Raw genomic sequence first — 24,805 nt, forward strand, 5'->3', positions numbered from 1 at the left:
CTTCGGCTCTTTTAAGTAAACTGCTTTTATGGCTCGTTTCCACTGAGCGGTACGGTACCGTTCAGTTCGGTACGCGATTATTTGCATGTAGTTGTGAATGCTACCAAAAGCTGAACCGTACTGTACTACTTTTTGGATACCCTTGGCGTACTAGCACAGTGGTACGGTAGTAAAAGGTGGAGCTACTCACTGCAGAACGCTGATTGGTTGACAGAGTATCGTCATCGACAGAGTAAGGGCATTAGAAGCGCCATTTTTTAATAAACAGTTGAAATATAATACTAATGTTATTGTGTCACAAAATGTATTTTTAAGAGTTTTTCAGGCGAGAATGTCGTTTTTTAAAGCTCAAATCTGTTTTATTTATAGATTTATGATAATTTGACGGAGATCCGTTCCAAGCAATCACCGGACCCTCTGCGCTCGTGTCCCCCGCCTGGAACAGCCTTTCCTCGGCTAGTCATTCTGATGTTTGCCGGTTACTCTGACGTCTCTGTAGAGAGAGAGAGAGAGAGAGAATATTTATAGTAGACTATATACAGTATACAGTATAGCCTACTCCATGATACAGAGAACCTGGACCTGGAATATAACGCCACGCCAACTTCGGACAGAACAAAGACGACTAAAGCAAATCATGTTAAGGCGATAAAACGGCAAAAAGTGATGGACTTATAATTATTACTATTACTGAACCGATACCGAATTGTAAATGGACTCCATTATGAATCGTCCTCGTCTGCATCGGAGATGGATCGTAGAAACGATTAATTTCGACACAATAAATACTTTATCTAGGTACAAATGTGAATGAATGACAGTAGACGCACCTGTAGCACCTGAACCATAAACCAGATGCTCCCGGGATGGATCAAATGGAAACAGGAGTAAGCTCGGGACTGGATGGTCCCAGTATAACTGATAACTCGGGGCTGAGGGAACCTGACTGGGAACCAGAGTGCGATGGACTGGAGAAGGGTGACGTGTCATATCTGCTCTCGCTGGAAGATGAACGGGATGTTCCCAGTATAACAGATAACTCAGAGAGAAAATCAGTTATACTTGGAGCCAGTGATGAATCGGGACTCTGTGAACGTGACTGGGAACCAGAGTGCGATGGACTGGAGAAGGGTGATGTGTCATATCTGCTCTCGCTGGAAGATGAACGGGATGTTCCCAGTATAACAGATAACTCAGAGAGAAAATCAGTTATACTTGGAGCCAGTGATGAATCGGGACTCTGTGAACGTGACTGGGAACCAGAGTGCGATGGACTGGAGAAGGGTGATGTGTCATATCTGCTCTCGCTGGAAGATGAACGGGATGTTCCCAGTATAACAGATAACTCAGAGAGAAAATCAGTTATACTTGGAGCCAGTGATGAATCGGGACTCTGTGAACGTGACTGGGAACCAGAGTGCGATGGACTGGAGAAGGGTGATGTATCATATCTGCTCTCGCTGGAAGATGGACCTGGGTCGGTTCTGGACAGGACAGATGTCCGTGGCTGTTGATCTGGCTCTGGGTCTGCTGTGTTGCCCCCATAACAACACAGAGCGGAAACCTTTATAGCCTTCCACGTTTGTTGGAGGATTGAGCCGACTTTCTTCCCCCTCCTTTTTGATTGTTTTTCTAAAAAAAAAAAATGGAAAAATTAATTAAATAAATTACGCCACGCCAACTTCAGACAGAACAAAGAAGACCAAAGCAAATCACGTTAAGGCGATAAAACGGCAAAAAGTGATGGACTTATAATAGCTTGTGACGTGTCATAGGATACAGTAGAGAATCACAGAATCATTTTCATATTAATAAATCCCTTATGTAAACGTTATGGTGCCATACGTTTCATTAATGTTCATAAAACACACTCTTATCACCTTTTTAGACTATACAGTGTTTTATTTTTTACTTTTGATTATTCAGTTTCGGTAGTACTTACTACACGTTTAATAAACATAGGCTACCGTACCTGAAAAAAACTCAAGCTTATTTAATTTGTATATTTTTTCTTTTATATTTGTCCTATTGTTTGTAATTTGCTGCTTTGTTTCTATTTTTAATATAAAAATTAAATTGCCTGCCTTGCTTTAATACAGAAGACTGTGTGTACAATATGATTGTAGTTACCAACTTACCAACAGCCGGCGCTATCCCAGAATCCAGTGTGGATGGACTGGAGACGGATAATGGCTCGGGATCCCTCCATTTCCTGCGGAAAAACGCACCCAGGACTTTCTTCTTCTTCTTCTTCTGTGTTGGGTTTTCAGCAAACACTGAGGGAAGACATCATGAAGAAAGAATTCAATTGTAAGGTGAGACAACTGGAAAAGTGGGACATGAAGCTTAATCGTCTAAAAAAAGGATTGGACAAAGTATAAACTCTTAAAGTCCTCCTGTGGTGAAAATCCAGCGTTTAATGTTGTTTATGTGTCTATCAGGGGTGTAACGATACACAAAACTCAGAGTTCGGTTTTCCCACGGTTTTGACGTCTCGGTTCGGTTCAGTTTAGAAAGCTAAATTTTTTTAAATGCTTTAATTAAAAACATGAGTCTGTCAACGTGTGATCGTCAACCAGTGGATCTCTGAGCTGAGTGAGTGGAGGCGGGGCTAATTTGCATAGTAAATGAGTCAATGGTGTCGAGTTACGATATTTTAAGGCGTGACGGATTGTTTTTCAAGGAAAAAAAAAAACATTTAAATATGTAATTTTTTGGTGATCAAAGATGAGTTTCAAGGGATGAATTGATTGACCAGCGGGGGACTTTAATAATTAGACACACAGGATGAAAACAACACAACTCGGTATAATGAAAATACTGACAGTAATAATAACGACCATAGACTCACCAAAAGCCGTCCCTAAACCAGATGGATCTGGGATCTCAGAATCCGACCTCGGCTCTAGAGCTGGTGCCGACTCTGGGTTCGGGACAGATGAACGTGATGTTTCAGGACAATCCGGATCGGCATTAACCGGCAGATTGAGACTCGAAACATCAGAGACCGACAACAGCTCTAAGTCGGATTCACACCGCTTTGGATAATCCGGATCGGCATGAACTGGCAGATGGAGGCTTGATGCATCGGAGACCGACAACAGCTCTAAGTCGGATTCACACCGCTTTGGATAATCCGGATCGGCACGAACTGGCAGATCAGAGACCGACAACAGCTCTAAGTCGGATTCACACCGCTTTGGATAATCCGGATCGGCATGAACTGGCAGATAGAGGCTTGATGCATCGGAGACCGACAACAGCTCTAAGTCGGATTCACACCGCTTTGGATAATCCGGATCGGCACGAACTGGCAGATCAGAGACCGACAACAGCTCTAAGATGGATTGACACCGCTCTGGAACATACGGATCGGCATGAAGCGGCAGCTCGATGGGACCGCAGGAGGGATATGTGGACACTATATCGACCTCACTGCAGCCGAGGGTGGCAAGCTTTACAGCCTTGCCCATTTTCCGAAAGAAAGCACCAATGCCTTTCTTCTTCTTCCTCTTCTTTTCTAAAGAAAGGTAAAAACATGAACACAAGAAACCGTAAATACTGAGGCTTGACATGAAGAAAGAAGAACATAGGTTGAAAACAGTTAAATATGTTCATCCCAATAATCCCAGCACCCGTTCACACACACACACACACACACACACACACACGCTTTCTTTCTCTCCCTTAGAATTACAATTACAGCTATAGTGGCCACAACTGACGTCCGGCCCAGGAAATCTGACTGACCCTTTCATTTAAATATTATTATAAATGTGTTAAAGATTTTGAAGTCATATTGCACAGTTAAGCTTGGAGTCGATTGTTTAATTTATGATAATAATGCAATAAAACAAACAATTTGGCAACATCATTTTTGTCAAGGCTGTTGTATAAAGAAATTAAAAACACTCAATGCAAAACACATTCAAAAACAAGTGAGAACCAACCAAATATTAATAATAACTGATTATGTTGTATTCAAAGTTGGCTTTTTCCTGTCAGCTTTTTTGCTTTTCTGTGCATTTAATTTATACAACATGTAACTTACATGTAGTTTGCCAATGTTTGTTGTTGTAGTTTTTTACCAAATAACCTAAGCCAAATTTAGTTTTTGGATTTTCCCACTTATTAAAAAAAACAAACAAACATTTTCCTCATATTTTAAAGAAATAACCCAGGCTCTGGACATCAGTTTTGGCCACTAACGTTACTGAATACTAACAATCACAGAACTAGCGGCAAAGAAAACGAACAAACCGCATTTTTGCTATTTTTTTTTTCTGACTTAATTTTTTTTTCTGTTAATTTTGTTCTACATTAAATCCATATATGAAAAAAGTTCAATTTTCACTCATTCTTAATTCCGGTTAAGTTACAACCGTTAAGTTAGTTACGGTTAAGTTGGTTAGTACGGCTAACGGTAGTTTCTGCTTTTGACCGTTGGTTTGAGTCACTCACCGGTCGGGATGTTCTCCTCTCGCTCGGAAGAAGCTGGATTTGGGGCTGTGGTGTTCCTCCCAGAGTCACTGGACATCAGATCAACAACATCCGTGTATTCAGAGACACCGAACATAAGTCCAACATCTGCTGAATCTGGACCGCTGGTTCTGATCGCCACAGACTCCATCGCAGGAAAAGCGCGAGAACAAACTAACATTAGCTACACCGCTGACAAACTCTCCGAGTGTTGAAGCGCGTGTAAAGATACTAAAGCTGTCCAACTTTCAGTATTGTTTGTTCGTGTATAGATATACTATAATCGCTATAATACTATAATCAGAAGAAAAGTTTGCTTCTCTCTGTTAGAGCGCGCACTATGACTATGACGTCAATTATAGAACGTTTCATCCTCAGTGAACAAGAAAGCAAAAACAAACAAAAAAACACTTTTATTTGTAATGACTTTAATTTAGTTAGACCTACTCTAAATTTTGTATAGAATATCTTGCCCTCTTGACCTCATTTTATTAATTTTTTTCTCTTTCTTTCCTCTTCTTTTTTATTTTACATAGGCTACACACTTGTGTTAAGATGACTCTTGTTGTCATATTTTGTACAGATATGTTTGCAATTTTGTAACAGAATTGTATGTTATGATTGTCATCTTTGTGTGTTTGTAAGCATATCTAAAAAAAATAGCGACTTTTAAATTTTATAATAGTAATAGTTTTATTACTATTTATTTTTATTCCATTTTATCCGAATTAGGTCACATTTTTCCACCACATTTTAAAAACCAAATATGTTTTTTTTTTCTCAATTGATATAGCTGAGTCCTTATTTCATATCAAAGTTATCTACAAATAAAAAAAAAATTGCTGTTACTGAGATTTTTTTTGTTGAGTAAAACAAGCCAAAACAAAAACAGAAAATATTCAGATACACACATACAAACATTACAAATGCATTCAAGCAGACGGAGTGTAACTGTAGTAATTATATTTTTATTATTTTTTAAAAATACATTTAAAAGACTTTATTTTAACCTCCTAAGACATGAGTATTGGTTTGGCGTGCATTTCAGATTTCCTCTAGCTTTTTGGGGTTAGGAGATATAATAACCAGATATTATTTTTGAACATGAAGCACTTTTTTTGAAAAAAAAAAAAAAAAAAAAAAAAAAATGATGTCCATATGTGGACACTGGGTCTGTAATCAAAAAAAAAAAAAAAAACTGCCTGAAATTTTTTTGTTATTCTTGCATGTATAACTTGTGAATACTGATAGGAAAAAACTAAATAAATATAATGTAATATAAAAAAAACAATATTAACTAGTGGACATTTTAGCTCTTACTAGTTAACATGTAAAGTGCTTCATGCGGTCCACTAGTACTACTACTACTACTAACTTTGTGCTCTTATTTTTAAGACATTTATGACCACTATGGTCCTGTATGTAATTTTTTTGGATGCACAAGTGTTAAAATAATATAACAATAAAAATGCTATTATTGCACATGCGACTAACTGTTATTGTTTGCAGGAATGTTTATTGATAAAAAACAAGGACAGGATACTGAACAACTATTTCTTTATTTCTCTTGTTGATTAAAAACCTTAGTTCGCCCCGTCTGAAGCCGTCTACGAGCACACCGTGTACAACTGCTTTAATTCAGGAAAACAGAAACAAAAGAATAAACGTGCCAATCACATTCCTCCACAATAATCACATCACGCTTCTGCTGTCCAGTTTAACCTCTCGCACGAGGTTCGATCGACTTCATGGCGATATCAGGCCCGAGGATTCGTTTCACATCTCAGCACCGATATCTGTGGTTCACTCAGAGGTTTCCCATCATGCCCTGGTTTCACTAGCTGCCTGCGGGACATCTCTGCGACTCGTAGTGCTTTTAAAGGGAGCGGTTTATAGCTAATACAAGTAGAGACGGCAAACTCTGGGGACAGACATGAGAAAATAAAGCAGACCCAGCTGAGAGAGAGCACTTCTCCTCCAAAGGTTATCCGTAATTCGGTCTTTGGATCTCTGAAACACAAATTAATAATATGAAGCACACCAAAAACAACAATGACCTCCCATCTAACAGTGCAGGAACTAGTGCTTCAGTGACATTCAGAGACAGACGAGATCGCCGGGTAAACAAACTTCACTCCATTAACAGAGCATTAAACAGCTGGTACCTGAAATAACACATTAACATACACGTGTATCAAACAGGAAACAGAACTATTCACAACAGAGGGGTTTATAGACGACGTATTTCAGGTGAAACTCGGACTGAGCGTGGCAACATGTCGTAAAATGTTTTTAAGTCGGTTCATCCTGTTTAACCTAAAATACCCCTCCACTAATCATCCAATCAATCATCGTTCCGAGACCAGATTCATCTGGTTAAGAGCATTGTGAAATGACGTTGAATTTAGCCGTATTGTCTTTAAAGAGAACAAATGCAATTTCTAAACATCCAATCGGATTCTTAAAGGGTTACGGGATCTTTCCAGAAGATCTCGGGGTGGGGCTCGGCGTTAGACAGGTTTAAGTTGAGTTTATATCAAAAAGCCCTCGTGGAAATGTACATAATTGACATCAAAAGGCAAGAATAACTGGCACTCAAATATTAAAAATACATTTTGAAGACAGGAACAGCAGTCGGATCTACAGGGAGAACGTGACCCTGCATAGAGAGAGGACTTCAGGACAAAAACGCTTGAAAGAAAGAGTTGAATTCATCGATACATTCAATCATAAACCAGTTTTTGTGAGTTGACCAACAGGGAAGAACCAAGAACGGAAATAAACTAGTGAACTAAAAAGATGCTAGTACTACAAACCATGTCGATCTATTAACTGATGATGAGCACGAGTCCAGCGGCCGTCGAGTCGAACTGAAAGTTTATTTTGTTTAGGTGGCGGAGCGAGGACACACACTCACTCCACACACACACACACACTCGACACTGGGTTTGCTGCTTCAAAAGACAGAAAACAGATCCAAAAAAATAAAAGGAAACATAACGTAATAAAGCTATGTGACTGAGGAGCGCTCACAGTATCAGCGGGGTTCTGTACACCTAACTGAAGAATATCAAATACCGTCCTCTGTATATTACCAAAGGAACTAAAGGTTGATGCAAAAATACCAGATAATAATAATAATAATCATCATTCAATGGAAGTTACGGCATTTTGTACACAAACTCTCCCCTCCGAACGTGTCGAACGCAGATCAGAAGATCATCAAATGTTTGTTTTTTTCTTTTTCTAAAAAAGGAAGAAAGGAGAAACTCAAAGCTGCGAGTCCAGCTGAAGGCAGGCGTCCCTGCGCTGGTGTTGAACAGAGGCCTTCCTGTTAGTCAGGAGTCGAAACCAAAGCGTTAATCTAGACGTGACGATGATCGGAGATTCTTGGCTGTTCGGATGATCTGGTCTTCATGATGGACTACGCCGACACTTTGTTCTCCTTCTGAAACAAACAACAACAGAACAAAGACAAACTTTAGATAGGTAAGCACTTTATTTTATATATCAGTCCTGCATTCACATCAATGTACTTACTATAGCAATAACTGAGTTATTCTAAACCTATATAAACATATATATATATATAAAACCTTTATTTATCCAGGTAAACTGTTTGAGAGCCACTTCTCATTTGCAAACATGACCTGGCCAAGAGGCTACAGAAATAAATAGAAACACACTGTACAACTTTACATAGTCATACACAGACACAAAGAACAGTCAAAGCAATTAAAATAAACAAAAATAATAAGTATGTGCATATAAATATGGTTCAGGATTGTCAGCAGCAACAAAAGTCAACTCCATTCACTTATTAGCAGTACTTTCTTGGGTAAGTACATTAAGTACACGTACTGTAAAATAAAGTGGAGCCGCACAATATATAGATTGGGGCACTATGAAATTAGATTGACTTTTTTCCAAATTCAGTCTTATTCTGTGATATATGAAATCTGTAGGGCCCTAATAGATGAACTAGTATTATTAGTAATCGTAATATTTCTGAGACGTATTTGATCAATTTGCTCATTTCATTTGCTCATTGGAGTAGAAAAAGAGCAAACTATTTAATTTTGTTGGAAAATCTCAAGTCCAATATCAGACAAAATGCCAAATGGCTGATGCTAGAGATCGGCCAATAATCAGCTTTAACGATAAGTTTTAAGATTTTTTCATTATAGGATATTGGTTTTGTAATATCGGATTCAGCACTAAATGTGGGCATCTTGAGAATTGCGAGTGGTGCACAAAGGTAAAATTAACTTGCCTTCCTAATTAATAAACTATTAGTGCACAGCCATTAATGCACAAATTCGATGTCACATAAAACACACTTTAGTGACAGTTGGACTCTTTCAGAATATTTATTGATGCATCTTTACGTGAAAAGAGTATAACTGTCACTGTTTTGTTTTGTATGCAAGGAAAGAAATGACAGTATTGACAACAGTGTTAAACCATCATTCGGTTCAGTTCTGTTGTTATTATGGTGTCAAAAAAAGAAATTTGGTTCTGCAATAATCACAACAATTTAGTATTATTTATATGCCATTACAATATTTATTAACACTTTAAATTAGCTTTCATTTTTATATAGTTTTCATTTAATTTTACCTAAAATTTTAGTAAATTTGTTCTCTGCTTTGGTAATTTGTTTTAAAAAAAATCTATATTGCTTCAATTAATTTTATCATCTTAGTTTGAGTACTTAAACTTATTTCAGTTAGTTGCCAAATTTAATTTTAGCTTTATTTCAATTGCCAAGAGTTTTTTATTTAAAAATAACACAGTACAAAGCATTTTGCATCTCTAATATTTATGTTTGGTCCATTACTGGGGTACAAGAGGAAGTACCCGTCTAACGGAGAGCCTTGGCACTTCCTATTAGCCAGAATGAATGAATGGGAGTCTATGGGGCTAAACAGCTAAATGTGCCTCTTTCACCTGCTTGTCGTTAAATTAAAATAGATTTTATTGTTGATTCTGCAAGTTCAATATAGATTATAGGCCAAAAGTCGAATGAATGAGTACTTATGTCCTTTTGATTTCTTACAGGTTAGGCCGTTGTTAGCTGGAACACGCTAGCATTCTGCTATTGTGTGACGTCATCACAGTTTTGAACGGATTTTTAGAACAGATAAGTGAACTTAAAAATGCAATTTTCAGCTGAGTGTATTATCTTAGCCTCTCTTGAATGCAACTTTCAAATTACTTGACAAAAAATTACATCCTGAGAAAAGTGGATTTCTGGGGGTGAAACCCCATTGACTCTCATTCATTCTGCACTCGACCGCGAGCGCCCCCGCATGGACAGAGCGCCCGCGTTACTGCAGCCAGTCCAGAACCCGGAAGTAACCAGCCAGTGCCAATTCTCTTCAATTAGACATTCTCTGGAAGTACTAACCCTGTACTCAAAGTCCGCAAACTCCCGTCCTCCTCTGCCGCCTCTAAAGCCGCCCCTGAACCCGCCTCCGCCCCCGCGGGAGGGCATGAACGAGCCCCTGCTAGCCGCGCGCCCGCGACCCCCGCGGAAGCCCATGCCGCCGCCTCTGCCACGGAAACCCCCGCGCCCGCGGTTGTGACGCAGTGGAATACCGAACGTCTCCGCGTTCATCCTCCTCTCCTCCGCCCAGGTCTGCCTCCGTTCCCTGAAGAGAAGAAACGAAAAATACATCAGAATGCATTTCAAAAGTGGGCCTATCACACCCGACGAGTGTTTTTTGCTAGTTTCAGTTATCATTTTCACGTCCTGCGCCACTTTGTTTAAATAGCAAATTCATTTGCGCCTGCCTATCACTTTCTAGTACTCCTGAAGACCTCGATTAGCTTGTTCAGGTGTGTTTGATTAGGGTTGAAGCTAGGACCGAAGTTGCCCATCCCTGCTTTAGACCATGCGCTTAGATCCTTAAAATAGGGCCCAGTGTCAAAACAATCCACCTTTAGCAGGCGGCCTGTCTAATCTACAACATGTTTACATGACATTAACGCTGGAATACACTACACAGCTTCACATCTGAACAGATTTAAAACACTAATTTCACAAACAAGGCTTAAGATAGCCCGATAAAAAGATCTTTTTTAGCTGTTTTAACAGAAAGAGTGCCGTTGTTTTGTCTCAAGATGCACACTGTGACACTGTCCTAGAAAAGCCCTGCACGTTGCTCACTTAAGTTAAAATATATATATATGAAGAGTTCAGATGCAAAAGCCTCTAAGTGCCATTTGAAATTTTCTTCTAGAATGATCATTTTTATCAAGCTTGTATATTTAAGTTCAGTGATTTCACTTAAATTGCAATGATAATTACCTATTAATTGTTATTTAAGTGAAATTACTGAACTTAAATATACAAGCTTGATCATCATCATTAAAGAAGAAAATTTCAAATGGCATTTAGAGGCTTTTGCATCTGAACTCTTTATATATATATATATATATATATATATGTGTGTGTGTGTGTGTGTGTGTGTGTATTGTATACCGTCTGTATAGGTGCCATGCTGGAAAGTTTATTTTTTTATTATTATTTTTTTTTTTTAAATCTTCCTGTATGTTTGATTTTGAGCATTTGTTTATGCTTGTTTTTGGTTGGGGGGGGACTTTTGTTGGAATCTTAGGACTCTTATTATGTTGAGCCTAGAGTAAAAGGGGAAAGGGCGGCCATTTTGAAAGGTGATTGTTTGGTGAGGTGGCATGGTTTTTTGTCTAACCTAGCTCAGAGAAAATTGTCCAAAATGACCTCTGGGAATAGAGACATGGTCTATTAGACGTTTGGAGCCGTCTCATATGTGCATTCTCTGGGATATACGTGGTGGACGATACTTTTGGGGACTTATTCCATCTTGAGGATAACCTTTTTCGTTCGTGTGGGACCTCGGACCAGTGGATTTTTTTCTTTCTTTCTCTTTTTGGGGACATTGTTTTCCTTCCAGACCTTGGATTGCCTACCTACCCCAAAGCAGAAAAGGACTGTTGAGTATCTTTGTTATTTATATTTTGTTTGTTTGAGTTTTAAACAGAGTCAATAGACAGCTTCGGTTTCAATAGCGTCATTCACTGTGACATATGTTCCTCAATTGCCTCGAAATATCAAATATATTTTGATATCATTGTTTGAAGCTAAAAAAAAGCCTGTGCCCATAATTACACACATTTTCTGTGAAATCTGGCACAGACTTTCGGCTCATCCAGACCAAAATCTGAGCGAAATTCATGTAGTGTATTCCAAGCTTTGGAGTCGGCTACAAGAAACGTCTGCTTATAAGATGTCAAGGATGTATTGTATGAGTGCACAACTAAATGTGAAGTAAGCTAATCATTTAACATGCCACCTGAAAACACAAATTGACATTTTTGATTTCCCCATTTGTTGTATATCATTTGATCAGGGCTTCAATTCATTTAAATGATTTGAACCGTTTGTAATTTAAGACTTATCTTGCATGGCAACGTGAATTTGAGTAGTCTGAATCATAAGCTTGGCTTCATAAATACGTTAGCATGTTAAAACATTTATATGTATATATAAATAAAAAAGATTTCAAATATATACCTTCCAAAAGTACCTCCTGATTTCTCCTTCCTAGAAAAGACAGAAGAGTGCATGTCTGTTAGCGGATTCATTCGGTTAGTTTTAAACTTTACAACATTAAATCCATAGTGACTAAATCACTAACAAAAGCATCAACAATTAACATCTTTCACTCATTGTTGGATCAAGACATTTTTACAGAAAACTGGACTGCTGCAAAGGAAATAACGGGACTTAAATATTGTAGTGAGGTCATGTGACTAATGTACTAATGTTTGAAACATCTATGCTGCGTCCAAAATCAACTTCTTGTCTAATATTGAGTATGTGAAAAACATGAGCCCAAAATATTGCCAAATGAATTGATATCAGATCGAGAGCTTGTGAACTGAAATCACCTGGTGTCGTCACAGGAGATGTTGTCGAAGAAGGACTTGGATTTGTCATAGTAACAGTTGGGTCCCAGTGGATCCTCCTCGTCCACGTTGCCTTCGCTGTTCTGGGTCTCCACACCCGAATCCGTCTTCTCCTCCCCGTTCAGAGTCTTCTCCGATTTCTCACTCTTCTCATCTGCAGCGCAAAGAGACATTACAACTCACACCGGACAATAAACAGGCAGTAAAATAATGATAAAACATGAGAACCTCACAAAACCTCAAAATTAGATTATCGTGCAAAAGTTTGTGATTTCAGTAATTCAAGTTGAAAGGTAAAACTAATATATGCATATGCATGATTATATTGACATTTCTATATTTGAACTTTGAATTTGGGGTTTTTATAAGCTGTAAGCCACAATCATCAAAATTATAACTTTTGCACGATATTCAAATTTTTCGAGTTTCACCTGTTTTTCAGCATATAAACAAAATCAAACATATTTTGATCAAAAAGCACAATAGCTATGTTTCCATTCAACTATTTTTTATCATGAGCATAAACTATGATGGAAACACATTTACTGGATAAATACCGGCATAACTGGACCGACCAGCATCTGAAATGCTGTTTCGGTTGATCCGTCATCAAAGTGGTTCACTATAATTACCTTCCAGAACTGTCTTAAACGACTGTGCTCCCAGGCATCTGCCTCCGAAAGAAAGTTAAAGGAGTAGTTCACTTTTGAAAAAACTTTTGCTGATAATTTACTCGCCCCCATGTCATCCCAGATGTCCATGTCTTTCTTTCCTCAGTCGAAAAGAAATTTAGGTTTTTGATGAAAACATTCCAGGATTTTTCTCCATATAATGGACTTCAATGGGGACCGGATGGTTCAAGGTCCAAAAGATAGTGTTAATAACAGTTTCAGATGCAGCTTCAAATGTCTTTAAACGATATCAGACGATGAATAAGGGTCTTATCATGCGAAACGATCGGTTATTTCAAAACTTATTCCAGAAATGTAACTTTTCTAAGGACAAATGCTAGCCTTGCTATATTCTATGAGGCGCGTTTGCAACGTCACGTAATACGTAATTACGTTCAAAAGGTCACGGGCGACGTAGCCAGAAGTACAGAGTCAGTGTTTACAAGTTGAACGCATAGGTTGAACGTGCAAACTAACTCAACGCCGTTTACAAAAAAAAGGAATTAAAAGGAAAAACAACGATGTCGGACGATTTTGATTCTGTACTTCCGGCTACGTCGTGACGTTTTGAACGTAATTACGTATTACGTGACGTTACAAACGCGCCTCACAGAATGGAGAAAGGCTAGCATTTGTCCTTAGAAAAGTTACATTTTTGGAATAAGCATTGAAATAACCGATCGTTTCGCATGATAAGACTCTTATTCATCGTCTGGTGTCGTTTAAAGACATTTGAAGCTGCATCTGAAACTGTTATTAATACTGTCTCTTGAACCTTGAACCATCCGGTTCCCATTGAAGTCCATTATATGGAGAAAAATCCTGGAATGTTTTCATCAAAAACCTAAATTTCTTTTCGACTGAGAAAAGAAAGACATGGACATCTTGGATGACATGGGGGCGAGTAAATTATCAGCAAAAGTTTTTTCAAAAGTGAACTACTCCTTTAACATTTATTGTGTTTCGTCTGCGCGCTCTGAGGATTGTATAGGCCTAGTTGCTTCGCCTATTGCATTCTTTTTATCATAGTGATATTTATCGCCGGTTTACAAGGAAGTGATGAATTTGAGACAAAACTTTAATTGCAAATGTTTTATGCGATATTCCAATTTTGCACATAAATTCTTCACTTTGGATGGAAACATAGCTAATGATGCATGTTTGTGTTTTCCGTAACAGTACCTTTAATCTTGAGTTTGCTCTGGAACTCGCGGTCGATCTCCTCCTTATTGAATTGGGCGTTGGCACTCTCAAAGTCAAAGTCCTTCTCAAATTTCATTGGTCCGTCCCTACGCCCGTTAAATCTGCCCCGCCCACGCTGGCCGCCGCCCCCTCCGCCACCACTGCCCCGCCCCCTTCTCATTGGAGGAGCGCCACCTGGAGGGAGAAACAACCATTACACAAATGATGCTTACGGCCCTGATCGTGATGTACAGTATAGTGATGCAGGGTCATTAAAAACGTCCAATTGTGGTCAACCAAGTTCAATTAAAATATGAGGGAAAAATATAATTTCACAAACTACATCTATGTAGTATGTATCTAATAATGATGCTTAAGGCCCTGATTGATGAAGTACAGTAATAATAACAAACTTTATTTTCTATGGCACCTTTAAAAGTTACATCTCAAAGCGCTTCACAAAAACAAGAAAAATGTAAAGAGAAATACAACAATATTCATAAAAGAGAAGTACATTAAAATATACAATAGAAATATAAAATGCTGTCAAAAGAGTTCCATGAGTAACTGGTATTGTAGTGGCCAAAAACACAAATAACTCCTCTGGACAAATTCAATTAAACCATCAAAAATTATGAGGGAAAAATATTGTTTGGCAAACTCCAGCTAAAGGCTTTATTTTACTATGCAAAAAAATAAAATGCATAGATAAACAAAAAGCTCAAAGGAAAATGCATACATTGACTACAAGCTAATCAGTTATTAATATTTTGCTGGTTCTCTCATTTTTGCATGCGTTCATAATTTCTTTGTTTGATAATCTGGCCAAAAATTATGGCCGCACAATTTGGCATGTCTCATTGCGTTATCATCACAGATAAAACTATTGACTCCAAGCACACCTACACAAATATGCTTAGATAATCTTTAAAACTTTTTTTTTTCAATAATACTTGAATAAAGTGCAAAGGTGTGAATTTTCCTATGCTGGACATCACTTTTGGCCAGTTCTGTGTATGCAAATGCGGAAGAGATGTTTTAAAGTGACTCACCGCCAGGCTGGCGTTTGATTGGGTCTTTGCTATCAGGCCTGTTTGAATCTGATTCTGGCCGAGGAATCTTCTGGACATCAGATGCTGTAGATGAACAAAAGATATCACAATTACAATCAGGCTTGACGTTAACTTATTTGCTCTCAAAATTACTAGCCAAGCAGCAATTTTACTAGCCACATTTTTGTTTTTGGAAAATTACGTTTTATATTATTAAAGTTGACAATGGGGCTTAAAACGTGCTGAAGTGTACTAATATTATCATTAGCTCTGATAAGGTTGAAAACGTGTTGTCAATTAATATAAACACATAAAATAGCTTCTTATTGTACATAATAAAAGTGCTGCAAGAGCTGCATTTTTTTTTCACCAGTAAATACTGTAATACAGAGTAGAACAATTATCTGCATTAGAAACAACGAGCAAAGAATACATTATTTTTTCTAAGAAACAACAGGATTAAAACTATATATAGGCCTATAATGACCGTTTTGGGGACTTTGGATTGTTTGTTTTGCATCAGTATTTCCTCAGAGCTCTGACTTAATAATTATCATCATGAAGCTCTGCTAGCTCTGAGTAACTGGAGATATGTCCACCTGACACAAGTCTACAGGTCTTTATTTTCCAGATAATTCCCAAAAATGCATCTCTTGCTTTCTTTCATGGAATGATTAATTTTATTAAAACACATTAAATTAAAAAACATTAAATTATTGAGTTAATTTATTAGAATTAACTTGGGAAAGGTAGTTGTGATGTACAACTATTAAGGGCAGCACTGCTAGTAGTTAGTACACCGTGTCCCTTAATCATGAAGATTATTTTTTCTTTATATCGGCCGCGCACACACATGAACTGACTGAACGCTGTGTTGATGTGTGTGTGTGTGTGTGTGTGTGCTCCAGTCGCGTGTGATGATCGTTTGACAAAAGTCTGGATGTCATATTTGGCGCGCGCACCCTTCTCCTGCTATTAAAAAAGATCACTATATCACATTAAGTTGATAATAAAGGGCAGACTAAAACAGCCCTCAGTCCGCGAGTTTACTTCTTTGAAGGCCATATTTAATGAGATTATGCCTGAAAAGGTTCTGGATCATATGTTAATTAAAAAAAAAAATATTGTATAATATGACTTCTTTTGTTTTTGTTGTATTTATATGATATTTGTATTTTTGCCATGAAAATAGCTCTGACTGCTGACATGGCATGAAATAAAATAATCTGAATCTGTAGTTTAATAGTGATAAATTGCAATTCGTTTGTTATGTCAGATGTCTTTTGACAAGACTACCATTTTTCAACACGCCAAAGTGGCTAGTGGGAGCGACTGTGTTACGGGTGGCGGGTGTTAATGTCAAGCCCTGATTACAATTCACAATTTCCAGCTCTGAACTTCCCAGATTCTTACCTTTTTGCTCCTGGTTTTCGGCAGATTTCTGGGTGTTGAGGGCCGGTCGGGCGGGTCCAGAGCTCCTCTGACTCCCTGAACTGGTGGAAACCGCAGGGGGGGCGACCGGGGCCGTCTGCACCGCATGCTCCTTAGTCGGGGTCTTCCTCGAGTGCTCTAAAGATGGGCTGGAACGACCTGAAAAAGACGACTCAAAATTAACAACAGACCAAAAAAATAAAAAAATAAATCAGTGATGTGGACAAGAGTTAAGGCCAAGTACAAGTCGGTAGGGCTGGGTAATAAATACCGATTTCTCAATATTAATCGATTCTCATTTTTACAAACCGATATTGATTCTTAAATCTCAAGAATCGATTAGTCATCCTGATTCATTTGAATGAATGGAACATTGTATCGCGGCTGCCCGCATCCAAAAAAATCGCAATAATCTTTGTCGTTTGTTACTATTGATATGAAACAAAGTCTCAATTTTCAAATTACGTCCATTTTCTTTAGAAATTCAAAAACATAAATAGCGTTTAGGCGCTGTGGCGTGAGATCGCTCTGGAGAAGCAGCAGCGCTGATCTCTCTTCCGGCTTAATAATACCAGTCACAGCGCCAAATAAACATGAATGAGCATCTGAAAATGTGTTGAAGATAGAGTACAACTTAGCTAAATCCGTATTATGTCACATTGATTCCCTCAATCAGCATTTCAACCGTGGAAAGACGTCAGTTAAACAGCTTGTAATCAATGTATCGTCATATTTACCTCAGAAAACCCACATAAACTCGTTAGTCAGCTAGAAAAAATAACTCTAGAGAGGAGCATTTTGCTAAATATATACACCATATTACATATGCATTATAATCTTAATGTTCTTCAATATTTAATGCATATTTGAATAAATCTGGCAAGTATTTATGACAGCCACCATTTAAATGTTTATATTTCAAATAATCTTCTTATTATAAAAATAAATAAGTGTAATTTAAGTGTTTGTATAGCTACAAAACAGTTCATTATTACCTTCATATTAGGCTAATGAAGTCTATAGGCTACAACTAGACTCCCATAGTTTACAGCATTAGTTAAGAGATTTGATTTCCTTGAGAAAATTTGCCATTTATTGTAACTGATATCCAAAATAATCGATATTGAATCGAATTCGAATGGAATTGTGAAATTTGTCTCAATACCCAGCCCTACAAGTCGGTGAGTTCTCTAATCGGTTGCATTTTATGTTGTGGATATATCCCTCGAATGTAATACTGCAGTCCCTTTTGTCTTGCTCTGTCAGATATTTCACATGTGCCCCAAAAATGACTAATTATCTGATTGGGAATGTCTGACACCGCTGCGAAAGCTTGACAGGCGTAGCAACAATAACTATGGAGGGCGGAGCTTAGCGAAGGGTCAATTGTTTTTATAATATCAAGAGTTTTAGTTATATTAACGCGGCAGTTGAAGAGCCATGTGTTAGATATAGACCTGGGTTGCTGAAGACAGGGTTTCTGCATATTTCACAAAGTCAAAATTAAGACTTTTTAAGACCATTATGAATGAAATTTAAGACCTATATCACAACAAAAACAAAAAAAAAACGTACAAAGGAAACGCGTAACGATTCTCAAAATTATTTGCAAAGTAATTTAATTTATTCAAACTGAACATTCGGCGAAAATCAGTACAAACGGTCCCGTGATTTTGGAAATTTGTTCTGTTTTTATAAAATCCCCTATTCCAAAGCGCCTAATGTAGACCGTTTTATCTTTCCCGCACCTGAAGGAAACCCGCATCGTTTGAAACAATGTAGGACTGGCGTCTTGTCGCCGTGTGGAGAACCCAGAGCACCTCCGCTATTAGTGTTGGCTCTGATCAAAAAGCAAAATCCAAATCAGCAAAATCAGATCCTAAATTCAGATATTTGAAGCCAAGTATCGCTAAACTTCCACATCCCCATAGCTGAATAAAATCCGTTTTATGTCTGTCTGTGGTATCTGAGAATACCCGCCAATAACACAAAACCTCAAAACTGATTGGCTGTTGCATGTTGGTCTATTTTGTAGTCGTAATACAGCAAATTCAGAACTACAAATACGTAATATAAATAAAACAATTCATTCCAAAGCGCTGCGGGAGCATTTCGATGAGATTTACATAGGAAAATTAAGACCCGTTTAAAAAAGATTTAAGACCTAGGACACAATACTTCAGCAAATTTAAGGCCTTAAATTGTGATTTTGAAATTTTAGACTTTTTAAGACCCCGCGGAAACCCTGTGAAGACCCGAATATGTAATAATGATGATTGGTGAAACATTCATGCATTTAAGGGTTAAGACAACATGAAATATGCATCATTTGCAATGCATTCAACATCAGACACATGACAGTTGTTTCATCCATTCTGATTGGATTGTGAAAAGTGGCTATGATTTCTAGTCAATACTTTGTCTGGCATTGCTTACCTCAACAGAACAGAAGTTCTTGCAATTTAATGAAAAATGAATATTTCTTTAGTGCACAATAAGACCAGAATTTATTAAGTATTTTGATTTCATGTTGTCTTAAAAGTCACTAATTGACAGACCAAAGGACTGGAGTCATAACACTATCACAGGGCAAAGACACATGCTGTAATCCTGCATAATCACGGGCCAGAAGACGCACGTTAGCGTCGGTCATCCGGTTACCTTCGGGTTTGTGAGCACTCAGCGAGCGAGAGCTCTGGGACTGAGGGGCAGTAGTGCTCGCCTCGCTACCGAACGCAGGACCTGAGCTCGTGCCTGTGAGGGGAGGAAGTGCACAACTTTAAGTGTGGGCTTTAACACGTCACACACTAGGAGAAATGTGAAGGTTATGCAGCAGTCAAACACTCATGCATTCAACCGTTCCATAAGATCCACAATCCTTGCTTAACTCTTCCTCACTCAGACAAAACATGTTCTGTGCATCCTCTCTAGACAAGTGCCTTATGAAACAACATCTAACTGTATTTTCAGAATATTCCCATCCATTTAAAATTATTCAAAGACAGGACTGCAAGTGCAAAGAATTGAGAGAGTAATAGCTTGTCTGCTAATGTAAGAGATGGAAACAGTTTGAGGCTGAATGACTTTTTTTTCTCTGTTTTTTGGCATGCGCTAACTAGGCTTGCCGCCATAGACGGTGTTACCGGTTTTAAGCCCCATCACCGGTGACATCACATGTCTTGACTTTTTTTTTTTAAAGTATTCGTTTTTTCTAAAATATTTATTTGAATTAATTAAAAATAATGATTTTCAATTATTTGGTTCAGAAGAGAGCATACATTATAATTAAAAATGAACTGCGCAGTGCGTGCCAAGAGCCAGTCACGTCACGGATCAGCAAGCATCAGGATTCCATTTAGCACGTGTGGAGACGAGAACGAATCAAATTGCAGAAAAGCAAGATAATGGCGGAAGATTTGGTGTCAAAACGCAATGCAAAAGCGTTGTTGTTTTTTTGTCCATTCCAGCAATTGACGCTGAATTGCAATTGACGCTTATTTCGAAAGTGAAAGTATGTCATTTATGTAGGCTAAGGTCCTTTTTGAAGTTTTTATTTTATATTCGTCTCTTTTTAATGGGTTTTATCTTATTTAAACTTTGTGTAATTTATTTAGGCCTATTTTATTTTCTTATTCGTTAATAAACGTTTTATGGTTCTTATTTGTTTGGGCCCACAGTTTGCCGATTTTCACTTTTTTCAGCCAATGCATGGGGTTATGCTAATAAAAGTTCTGTCTATATTTTATTCGTTCGTTATGCTAATAAAAGTTCTGTCTATAAATAAAAGTTTTATAATCAGCGAGTTGTTTTTTGTCCATTCAAGCAATTGACGCTTATTTTGAAAGTGAAAGTATAACGCGCACGCATTTCAAAGCTAATTAACCCTAATTAACCCTCCACGGTGACATCGGGATTACCGGTGTTGTCACACGTCGATTAACCGGTGCGAAATTTTCCTCACCGTGGCAACCCTAGTGCTAACACTTTATCTTCTATTCTATATCTATTATCTTTATACTTTTTTTTTAACACGTACTGTGTTAGATTAAACTGGGAAGGGTCATAGCACTTGCATATTGTTGTCCTATTGTTAGTTTAACTGCTTCTATTATTCTAATCTATAAGTCGCTTTGGCTAAAAGTGTCTGCTAAATTAATTAAATTTCAAATTAAACTTCTGCTATTTGAAATACAAATATGCACTGAATAAATTGCCCATATTTAACCACATATGACCAGTTATCTTGCACTCTTTTTATTCCATGTTAGCTTCAAAAGCTATTTTCATGGCAAAAACAGGACAGGACAAACTCTTTAAGGCAAGGCACCAGAGTTTAAATTTGAAATATTATGAAAAGTTTTGTTTACACATGCAAATGAGGCCTTATCTAATTATATATGCACTCATTTGTATACATCTCCACAACAGAAATCCAAATTAGTAATTTAGTAGTTTATTGCTTCTTCAGCAAAGTCTGTCAGTGCTTTCAGCTTTCCGCGTTGATTGGCAGGACTCGTGACTCCCAAAAAATCAGATGTGCCGGGGACATTAGTCTAGTTTTATCGGCAAATCGGTATTGAAAATGTCCGATTCCGATAACCATAAAAATTCTTAATATCGCCGCCGATAATCTGTTGACCCCTACTATTTGCACATTAAACACCATCTCCAATGCCGTAAACAACAAGAGCGAGTGTGAACTCACCACCAGGGACCGCTGCTCCGAACGGCTGGGACACCAGGGGACTGGAGCTGAACTGGTTGTACGGGGCCCGACTGAAGGGGGCGTATGACTGGAAGGAAGGAGCCGAGGGACCGGCCGTAGATGCCAGAGACGACTGCACGTAAACACAAGAACAGGTCAGCATTCACACTGCTTCATGTCCTGCAGAAACACCTGAGTGTGTGACGCTCACCTGCACGATGGCTGGATCCTGAGGAAGATTACAGGTGGGTTTGGGTGGCTCGCACACAGTCAGGTCTTTGATGTCACTTCCTCTGAATATGATGTACTCAAAGACATCATCTCGAGGGGGGATAGGCCTGTCCGTGGGGCGATCCTCAGTGCCGAACGACTTCACTAGAAGAGAATGGAAAATGTTCAAATTCACACAAAAAAAAGCAAAACCAGTCACATGGGTCATTTTTTTTAAATTGAGAAGTTATACATTAAATAGAAGCTGAATAAATAAGCTTTCCATTTATGTGTGGTTTGTTAGGATAGGACAATATTTGGCCGAGATACGGCTATTTGAAAATCTGGAATCTGAGGGTGCAAGAAAATCGTTTATGTTCACGATTTTGCTGCATTTACTCACAAAAATAAATGTTTTATATATTTACAGAAGGAAATTCACAAAATATCTTCATGGACCATGATCTTTACTTAATATCCTAATGATTTTTGGCATTAAAGAAAATTCGATAATTTTGACCCATACAGTGTGTATTGTTGGCTATTGCCACAAATATACCCGTGCGACTGGTTTTGTGATCTATTTTTTTCAACCACTCCCTGTCTTCCTCCAAGTCCTGTAGTCTGGTTATATTTGTAATGTCTAAAGTAAATCAGAGAAGTGCTGTTTTCAGTGTTAGTGTGTTCAAACTCTCTCATTTCATCCTGGGAACCCAGGAATAAACGTTTGTCCACACAGTAGAGGACATTATATTTTAGTGAATTTCTCTGATAACATACATATAACAGTTTTAAGTCTAAATGTTGTGTAAAGAGCACGTTCAGGGCTTTTCAAATTGTTTGTCATAAATAAACAAACATCTCAGGAAAATGTTATGGGGTTCAACTTTCTAATCAAAATGTGACTTTACAAAACAGGACATTCAATTCATAACATGTAACGTTGGATGACACCAGGACGTCTTCATGCTTATGAAATCATGTGTTTATAACACCACTATTACGAAAATCAAATGTCACCAATTATTACTCTTTGCCACAAGAACACATTAATATGCTAATTAGATACAGTGTCTAGATACATTGTATTGAATAGGACAACCCATGTATGGCCATTTTACCCAGAAAATGCCATATCCATGTATAATGACATATCAATTAATTCCATCTCAATTACATCTTGAGAATAGTTATGAAAATAAATCCTATTGTTTTTGCCCATACATGTCATTTCATGCTATCATCCACTACAGACATAGCATAACAAAAAAATATACTCTAAGTCTAAACAATGTATTGACATGAAAAAAAACTAAATTCAAAAAACTTTTTTTTGCCGTGTCTCAGGAGGATATCTGATTTGTGTAAATATATGAGTGTGTGTGTCAGTGTGTATTGTGTTTACATTTAACCAGGGCTACAACTGAATTCTGTATTGATGTGAAATTCCCTCATATGTCCTCTGTAGGTATATTAAATGTACATAAATATAATATTGAGTGTGTGTGTGTGTATTGTATGTACCTTTAGCCAGAGCTACAGTGCTGTTCTCGGTGTCGATCGTGTATAAAACTCCTTCATATCGGATCTCGGCCTTTGAGATCAGACTGATCTTGCTGCCGATGTAAGGCGTCCCTCCGCTCATCTTTCGGCCCTGATTCACTCCCGTGACGCTACTCGAGTCCTCGGATCTTCTTTGCGCTCGGTTTTATCGGACTTAAGAGTGTTTTTCGGTGATTTGACGTCGTTTTCTTTCAGCCTGTATTTAACACGACATGGCCGAGTTCATTTTCCTCTGCACTGAATCGAATTGCATGCTGGGAAACAAGACTACCCCCCCCTCCCTCGCTCACCTCAGGCTGGTATCGCGAGAGTCCGCGGGATTTTAGTAAAATTCCCGTTACATTGGGAATTGGCTAATGCACAGCTGCACTACTTCCTGAACTTAAGCCAGCCCCTTGTTTCCTGTCTGCCATTATTGGCCAAACTTGATTAATTCAGGTGTGTCTGATTATTGTTGCTGTGACTACTGAGGTCAGGCACACCTGGATTAATCAGTTTGTCCAATAATGGCAGACAGGAGAGCTGGTTTAAGTTGAGGAAGTAGTGCAGCTGTGCATAAAGCCAATTATGTAAGAGATAATGGGATTTAAAGTGTATTATTTAATGTAAGAAGTAAGACATAAATAAAGGGACATTTTTTACTCTAACCCAAAGAATAAAATAGGGTATAGCTTAACTCCACCTTATTTCACCTGAATGGCTATAATGAGATCAGTAAATAGTTCTCAAGCAAGCACAATCGCAACTTCTTGTGGATCTTGCATTGAATGTTCATTGATAATTATAATATTATGTAATTCTGTATTATATTATGTCATTTTGTATTATATTATATATTTTTGTGTTATGTTATTATGTAATATAGTCCAAATTAAACATGATTTAATGACTCGTAAATGTTAGTACACATTGATGGCCTGAGACACGAAACGAGCAGTTTGTGTGAACTATCCCTTTAACTTATACAACTTAATTGTTTTAACTTAGAATTTTGTGATCTCAGTGCATGCTCTTTGAGGTGGTGACCATAGACCTACATTATATGACAGACAAGAACGGTTTGACCTAAAAATATCAAAATTGAAAATTCTGTGGAAACAGTCTTGGATGCCCTGAGGTAAGCTAAAACATATCAAAAATTAATTTTAAAGTTAACTATCCCTTTAATAAGGTACCCTGAAATTAAATCCCATCACATCAACAGTCACTGCAATTAATCAAAATAGGCCTATTTATTCAACAGTTATTATCATAGCCCCATTGCTAACAGTGCACTGTGAGACTGTAATATGTTATTACAGCTCTATGATCTCAGTCATAGACACACATGACACCAATGATGAGGAGAGCTGATCTTCAAAGGCATTTGTTGCATCACAATTACATGATTACAAACCGCAGGAAAAACCCGAAGGACTAAATACACTGAAAGTGCGCTTTATGACATCATTCCAATTTTGTAATCGCTTTGAAATCAAAAACTTTTCAATTTCCCTTTTAATTTTCAGTATCAGATCTATCTATCTATCTATCTATCTATCTATCTATCTATCTATCTA

General features: G+C 37.8%; 2 protein-coding genes across 3 annotated transcripts; both read right to left on the minus strand.

The window, feature by feature from the left end:
- Positions 1 to 409: 409 nt before the first annotated feature.
- Positions 410 to 3,665, minus strand: LOC120487842 (uncharacterized). Its single transcript, XM_089116554.1, has 4 exons — positions 2,852 to 3,665; positions 2,139 to 2,276; positions 831 to 1,632; positions 410 to 493 (listed from the first exon to the last, which is right to left on the minus strand). Exons 1-3 carry the CDS (start codon positions 3,573 to 3,575, stop codon positions 872 to 874), a joined length of 1,623 nt encoding a protein of 540 aa, XP_088972680.1. The 5' UTR covers positions 3,576 to 3,665; the 3' UTR covers positions 410 to 493; positions 831 to 871.
- A 3,752-nt stretch (positions 3,666 to 7,417) lies between these two features.
- On the minus strand, positions 7,418 to 23,499 carry lsm14ab (LSM14A mRNA processing body assembly factor b). Of its 2 annotated transcripts, XM_039683966.2 has the most exons (11): positions 23,208 to 23,477; positions 21,685 to 21,848; positions 21,474 to 21,606; positions 19,430 to 19,522; positions 16,751 to 16,927; positions 15,338 to 15,421; positions 14,286 to 14,480; positions 12,415 to 12,586; positions 12,038 to 12,067; positions 9,890 to 10,133; positions 7,418 to 7,927 (listed from the first exon to the last, which is right to left on the minus strand). In XM_039683966.2, exons 1-11 carry the CDS (start codon positions 23,326 to 23,328, stop codon positions 7,904 to 7,906), a joined length of 1,437 nt encoding a protein of 478 aa, XP_039539900.2. In that variant the 5' UTR covers positions 23,329 to 23,477; the 3' UTR covers positions 7,418 to 7,903. The 2 variants fall into 2 exon arrangements, with proteins under 2 accessions (XP_039539900.2, XP_039539901.2); XM_039683967.2 differs by lacking the exon at positions 19,430 to 19,522 and having other exon boundaries at positions 23,208 to 23,499.
- Positions 23,500 to 24,805: the final 1,306 nt, after the last annotated feature.

Source organism: Pimephales promelas, chromosome 10 (genome assembly GCF_988280905.1).
Source record: "Pimephales promelas chromosome 10, fPimPro1.hap1.1, whole genome shotgun sequence".
NCBI lineage: Eukaryota > Metazoa > Chordata > Actinopteri > Cypriniformes > Leuciscidae > Pimephales > Pimephales promelas.